Here is a 7,774-nt window from a genome sequence, read left to right on the forward strand (position 1 = left end):
CTGTAGCCTCTCAAATAAATGTGAGTCCAGTTGATCAGTTTTATGTTTAATTCAATATTTGTTGTCTGTTGTTGTTGTTTTTGTTGTTGTTGTTGTTGTTGTTGTTGTTGTTGTTCTTTATTATTATTATTATTATTATTATTATTATTATTATTATTATTATTATTTGTATTATTATTATTATTATTATTATTATTATTATTATCATATTTTCATGTGTTTGAGTTTCAAATTATTCACTCACATTATAATTATAATTTTACATTAGACTAAAATGTCAATATTGCAAACAATTTGTTTTCATCGAAATATATTGACAATACTTAACTTCCAATCAACCACAAACAATTTCTGTTCATCTGCAGACAATGCAATACCATCTGGACTGTTGTACATCCTAGTGATGCAGTCTAGATACTTGTATTCTCCACCTGTACACACATATCTATACACAGCCTTAGGATTACCATAGTTGCCAACAAATAGTTCCCCTTGTTTACTGCAGCAGACATGGTAAGGCCTCCATGATTGAATACCAGGAGGGGGATGGATAATGCTAGCATTATGACCTGATTGATCCATTACTTGCAGGGTATGGTCAGCAAATGATATGATGAGTTTATCATCTGGTGTACAGGTTAGCATGCGTGGAGATGATGTTGTTCCATACTTGGATATCAGAGTCCCATCAGGCTGATGAATGGACACAGTCTTCTGATCATTCCAACCTAATCCTACTATGATTCTACCTGTTGAATCTACAGCAACTGATCTAGGTGTGGATGGCTGATTGTTGATATCATATGTGGGAGTGGAACTGACTAGGACACCTTGACTGTCATATATGTGGAATTCATTATTACCATACTCACCAGGTATGATGTATTGGTTGCTGGGAGTAATGGAAATGTCAATATCAGAAGGAGAGCCTTTGATGACATGTTTGAAATCACCATTCCTAGAGAGCACTGTCACAGGTGAAGACAAGCTGGTCAAAACAATGTCCCCATTGGGATGAATGGCAATACCTTTTGGATGCTTGACTTTTGGGGTAGTTTTGATTTGTCCACATTCTTTCCACTTTTTATCAATGCTGGGCTTGGTGGTAGGGATTGTACTTTGCACAGATTGGGACCTTGGAAATAAGCTTGGATCTTGTGCTGTTGCTGCATTAACTTGAGCATTTGCTGTAAAAGCTGACAAGGGTTTAATTGTTGATGATTGTGGGGATCTTGCTGTAAATCCTGATAAGTTGCTGGTTTGATGGCTTACTTGAGTGTGTTGGGTAGGCGCGACAGTGATATGTAACTTATTACATAGCAACTGCTCCAAAGAAGGCAAATCCATGGAAGTTGGCTGAGGGGGTTCTAGTTTGATCTCACCAAGTTTGCTATCTACTGGAGTGGGTTGCGCTTTAGTAAGTTGTTCTAGTGATGATGACAATGATGGGTAGCGGGAGATGATATCAGAATCAGAACCAGACTCGATCACATTGCTTGCTAGTTCATGTGAACTTCTTAGGCTGGCTAGATCAACCTGGAGCTTTTCCACGGTCTGTTCAATTTTTTGGACATTTTGTTCTTTCTTACTATAGGCATCATGCTTGTAAGCTCTAACTAGAGTGTCTACTTGCTGCATGTGTTCATTCCTTGCTTCATCTATGGCCTGTATCTTTGCATCTGTATCTTGGTCAAGATTCTGCTTTACCTGCTGAGTCTGTTGGATTGCAGTTTTGTATTTCTCTTCTACATTTTCAACTATTTTGGTAAGTTTTTCCATGGAACTACTCAGTCGTATTAATGCTTCCTTCAGTCGGATGAATGAATGGCCTCTATGACTGGGATCAAGAGCAGAACAATCTGAGCAGGCAGCACAGCCACAATTCTCACAGAAGTACTCACACTTCTTGCCCTTGTGATTTTCACAATAGTTGGTGCTGGATTTCTTCTGTAGAATAAATAGAAGGAAAATAAGTTAAGTGAGGAGGTGGGAAAAGGGTGATGATGGTGATAACAATGGCAACAACAATGAGGGAGAAGAAGATGAAGGATCTATCTATCTATCTAACTATACGAACATTTATTAAAGGGCATGCATATATATTGCTCGGACAACATCATATCATTGGCAAGCTAATATTATGAGAACAATGAAAATGACTCCTTTTTTGAGAAAATAAGACATTTAAAATTGATATTCCGCAAAAACCAACTGTAAGCGGTGAGTTCCTTCGAATGAGACAGATTTGACCTAAAAAAAGTTGACGTCATGAAATGAAATGTGCCCGCTTTGAGAGAAACACTCTCAATGCACAGAACGTATACTGTTGTTCTCAGAAAAAAAACTCTGAATCAAGTATTACAAATTTAATGGTTTTTAAACAAATCAGACCGCTTCATTATTATATATTAGTATATTGTGATATTACAATTCATATGTATATCAACATCATGAGAAATAAAAAATAAGATAATATTTTAGAGCAATTGTATTGTATTTATTATGCAAATAAACAATTTCAATGGACCGGGAGTTATTCTTTTGTTATGCATTGAAGGCCGCACATTTATACATGAATGAACATGAAAAGAGCTAGTCTCATGTGTTATGTATACCGGGTGTCCCAAAAGTAACTTAACATTGTGAATTTGCCATAACTTGAGTTTGGTTAATAGTGTTGTTACAAAAATTGCACAGTATGTAGATAATTCTTTTAGAAATGTTATGATACCAAACATGCTAATGTGGTCATGACCCTTTGGCATGAAATTAACGGATATCTACCGTACCGTAAAACCCACTTTTATAAACGCAAAATAAGTCTCGTCATTTGAGACATGATAACACAATATAACGTGTTATCGTTTTAAAATATGTTTTGTTTAATTTTGCTGTGTTTGTTTGATTGTTTGTTTGTTTGTTTTCAATGCGTAATCTTCATTTTCTTTTTATCTGGATTTTATATGGAAACTGCTTAAGATCTTTTCTGAGGATTCGATGAACAGTTGTAGGCGGTCCGTTGTTAACTTCATTGAAAGTCGACCTACTGGTCGTCTCGGGCTTTTCGCCACCGCTCTTTGTATAACATCGATGTTTGTAGTCGATCTTCCTGTTCTTCCACGTCCTGCCGAGATAGATCATGAACAGATCCAGTTGATAGGAATTTCTGCAATAGTTGCTGGATTGTATTTCGTCTGGGTGCATAATTTACATTAAAATGTTCCTTAAACTTTGCTTGAGTGAGTTTGTCCGACTTTGTCTCGGCAAAGAACCATACCATATCTGAATCTGTTGATCTATAGGTAATTTATCTTCACTTAAACTGTTTTAAAATAAAGTTTAATATTATCAATAAAGTTTAATATTATAATACCTAATTATAATCTAAAACAGCAGTCACGCTTACGCTAGGCCATGTAATCCATGAATGTTCATGGATCTAAATGTAACGTGTGCAGTGAGTGAACCAACTCTATTGCTCAGGGAAGCACATCATTCATGTTCTTGAACAAAGAACATATGAGCTTGCTTTTGTGGGTTTGATACACACATATGTAACTGTCGCACAGTAAGGTCAAGGGTCATCAATAATGCTGTTTTTGGCATCATAATAATTCTAAAAGATCAATCTACATTGTATGTAAATATGTTCTCCATTTTGGTATGAAGTAGGAAATATTTGAGATATGGCAAATTCACAATGTTAAGTTACTTTTGGGACACGCTGTACATGTACTTCATGTACCAGGAAAGTTGAGAAAGAGGGGAACGGCGGGTAATCCCGAACGCGGGTAATCCCGAACGGTGCTGTTGTAGCTAACCTGAGAAAGGTGATGCTCTCACACTACTCTGCAGCAAAAGCTATACTACAAAGATACATTCACAGAATGCACATTTGGGTCAAGAGGTTGGGGGCTTTTCTCACAAGATATTAAAAAGGAAATTAGAATGTACGGAAGTATAGTAAACTATATTTGGTTGAAAACGGTCAAGAATTGGCTTCAAAAACAGTGAAAATACGGTTAAAAACAAGGTTTTTTTGTTATGAAAAAGATTCTCAACAAAACGAGTCACCGTAAATAGCAGGCAGCGCGTCGGTGTTAGCGTGTCTGCATACACGCAACGTAACATGCACACACAGAGGTGCATAGGCCAACTTACGTGCCAGAGACCAGTGGATGCATTATACAGAAAGAAAGAAAAATGGAAAGAAAAGGAGGAAAAAAAAAAAAGTATGGACGTGTTACAGGTGCGGGACTATGGTTTAGGGTGCGGATGGGATGAATGGATTACCGTAAGGCAATAAAAATTGTAAGTGTACAGGAGGAAGCAAGGAAGCTAAAATAATGAAGGAAGGAAGAAAGAAAGAAGAAAAAAAAAGAAAGAAAGAGTGAGCTAAAAGGAAATGTAAGAAAGGACAGATTTAGATAAATAAAATTGACCTTTTCAGTGAAGGACATAAACGATACATGGATGTGTACGGGGTTATGGGTTAGGGTATTTACATAATAAAATAGCAATTTGGTGTGGTATTAATCGCCATTATAACTATAGCGCCTCTGGTATTTGTTCACAAGTTTTTTGACATTCTTAGATATACAAATCTCGGCTCATATTCATAACATGTTGTGAGTTTCAAATTCTGTAATTGTGTATTTAACAAAAACTCCAGGTCTGACTTTTATTCATTAAGTGAACCACTTCAGTTGAAATTTGTATGAAATGGTGAAAATGCATTGGAAATATTGTTTAATATTGAATATGAACATTATATATTTGTTGTTAAGGCTGACGAAAAAAAGAAACCTGTTCTACGGGCAGACGGACCTTTCAAGTAGGGTCGGTCGGTCGGCCTTTTTTTTCATCGCCTAATGCTTGTCTTTAAATTCATTTTAATTAATTACCAGTAAATGACACAATTCAATGGGAAATATATCGGGGTACATTATGAGGATGCTAAAATCAGTCAAATTAAGACATCAATTAGAACCACTTTTATATCAAACATAAAAATCAAAACATACCATTAAAAAAACAAACGGTTTTTTTTTTAAAATTAATTACTTTCATTTTGAAATTGGTGATTCTAAAGCATGCTATGGTCAGTTTATTGGTGTGTGGATAAATATGGAGTTGGAAGCAGAGAACAACCGTAGTGACCAGTGCAATTTATAGAGTTGGGTGGGGGTGCAGTAATTATATGTACTGGCCCTACCGGGGTGATTTATAGGAAGGGGACAAGCGTCTTTTGGGAGGAGGGAAGGGCCCAAGCATTTTTGCTTACCAAAATTATTGCACAGCCAATGAGCGTTTGTATAAAAGGTTCCTATTTAAGGTTCCTATTTTACATTTTCCTATAGACTTGAGTTAATTAAACTTTTCATTGGCTAACTTAAAATAAATACTTGTATTTCTATTATGTTTTGCTCATTTAGGGGCAGGATTTACACGATAGCTTGACGTTTTGGACAAATAAACAAAGCTAGGCTCTATTTACTTGAGCTAAAAATTGCAGGAGCAAACTGGAAATTGTATAAAGGTGGAACATAGGGCTGTCACAAAAGAAAAGAACACACACAATAAACTGGCAAGTTTCATTTTTGGACAAATTGAACAAACTGTTCATTTGAGCAACAAAGAGAACAGCAGAGAACCAGACATTTTGGCAGAGGAATGGACAATGTAGCAGCTGTCACATCAGAAAAAGCACACACAAACATGAGGCAATGCTTTGGTATTACAGGCCCATACAAATACTTGATAAAGAAAAGTACACTACATACCTGCTTTGCTTTATCCAAAGTGTCTTGCAAATTAGTCACAAGAAAATGACCAGGAAATCCTTTTATTCCTTCCTCTTCTGGAATCCGATAGATATTTTTGCAGAGAGGGCAACTCACAATGCTGTTATCATTACTGCAGGATTTAGCCCAATTCTCCAAACACTCACAACAGAAATGATGCATACATGGTAAAGCTCTTGGATCATTGAAAATGTCTGAACAGATCACACACTCTAGAAAATGTCTGTCTATCGTTGATGCCAGGGACAGGGAACTATCGTTGAGGCCAGCTTCCGCCATGTTGCCCTATATATTATAAGCATAGACTCGCAGACAGCTAGCACAACATGACATAACAATGGTTCAGTTCAATCAGAGGCCATGGGTGAACAGGTGAAGGCTTTCTGCATGGCAAACAACCTCCTCCTGCAGTCTGTATTGATTGCTATATCATGCATGATACCATTATTAATGACTGCGCAAAGACTAGTCGTGCAACCAGCTTGACTCAGTCTTGGAAGAGGAACATGTTTTTGTTTAGTTTGAAGACTTTAAATGGAAACTTGGCTTTAATGTTATCTTATTATTATTATTATTATTATTATTATTATTATTATTATTATTATTATTATTATTATTTATTCTTTCTTTATTGAGGGTTATACTGCTTCAGTGACAAGCACTGCTTTTCAAGCAGGCCCTCATTGTATAGCAACAAAAGATATTACGATACACAATATTTACAAAATATCATACAGTATTTACAATGTATTTACAATATATTACAAATAAGTATAATGGTATCATCAACTACAAGATAATTATAAATACCATGATTCAAAATACAGAAATACAATAATTATATTTATATACAAAAATCAAGCAAGCAAATGAACAAAATGTAAATAAAGACAGGCCTAAATTTCTTTCATTTTTGACATTGATATTGGTATTGATGAAGTAGCTATCTATAACAATAATAACAATCCTAATAATAGGAATAACATGATAATAACTAGAGCGGTTATCGCACCATAGCTGAACCATGTGACTTCGACAGCATATTGTGGTATAGGCCTAGGCCGATCGGAGCAACTTCAAATCTGACCTGACCTTTCACCTCAGATGACCTTTGCAGTTTTATACTTGTGGAAGTGTCAGGGATTGTTTTCCCTGAGTTACAGAATGATCAGATCAATTTTAAATTTGACCTGACCTTTGACCTTGGATGACCTTTGCAGTTTCATACTCGCTAAGTGTCAGGGATCATTTTCCCTGAGTTACAGCCCAATCGGAGCAACTTAAAATTTGACCTGACCTTTGACCTCAGATGACCTTTGCAGTTCCATACTCCCCACTGCCACGGATTGTTTTCCCCAGTTACAGGCACATCGGAGCGACTTTAAATTTGACCTGACCTTTGACCTCAGATGACCTTTGCTGTTTCATGCTCCCTAAGTGCCGGGGATTGTTTTTCCAGAGTTACAGCCTCATCGGAGCAGTTTTAAACTTTGACCTTGGATGACCGCAGATGATGTTTAATGATCCCCTTATATCAAGGATTATTTGTACTAAGTTGTAGCTCAATCGGACATATTTCAAAATGTCGGTAGCAACTATATAGCATTTACCTTGTAGCCTTAGTGTGTATGTATTGATTTTCATAAATGCATCATGGGAAGGAATAACATTTGACCACCAAACCCCCACCACACAAGTATTCACCATTATTGCGCAATCTGAGGCAACTATAGCACTTACCACATACCCTTAGTGTGTATTTTCATAAATGCATCATGGGACACTGTAATTTCCTGTAATCTAAATACTAACCACAAAATGGGCTGTAGTGGGCGATCTGAGACACATCCAGTTTGGTCCATGTGGTTAAGATACTGTTTTAATAATACTTTGGGAATTTCACAATATTTACTTCACTTTCTTGGAAACAATATGCTTGTTATCAAAATAGCAGACAAGCTGTCTCCCAG

General features: G+C 36.4%; 1 protein-coding gene across 1 annotated transcript; it reads right to left on the minus strand.

The window, feature by feature from the left end:
• Window positions 1–274: 274 nt before the first annotated feature.
• Window positions 275–6,183, minus strand: LOC140169612 (uncharacterized). The gene is made up of 2 exons (XM_072192877.1): window positions 5,784–6,183; window positions 275–1,947 (listed from the first exon to the last, which is right to left on the minus strand). Exons 1-2 carry the CDS (start codon window positions 6,081–6,083, stop codon window positions 301–303), a joined length of 1,947 nt encoding a protein of 648 aa, XP_072048978.1. The 5' UTR covers window positions 6,084–6,183; the 3' UTR covers window positions 275–300.
• Between the last annotated feature and the right edge of the window lie 1,591 nt (window positions 6,184–7,774).

Source organism: Amphiura filiformis, chromosome 14 (genome assembly GCF_039555335.1).
Source record: "Amphiura filiformis chromosome 14, Afil_fr2py, whole genome shotgun sequence".
Lineage (NCBI taxonomy): Eukaryota > Metazoa > Echinodermata > Ophiuroidea > Amphilepidida > Amphiuridae > Amphiura > Amphiura filiformis.

Coding starts and splice junctions, on each gene's coding strand:
- LOC140169612 (XM_072192877.1), bottom strand. CDS start 6,083: ATGGCGGAAGCTGGCCTCAACGATAGTTCCCTGTCCCTGGCATCAACG. Junction 1,948..5,783: donor CTTTGGATAAAGCAAAGCAG/GTATGTAGTGTA, acceptor TTTATTCTACAG/AAGAAATCCAGCACCAACTA.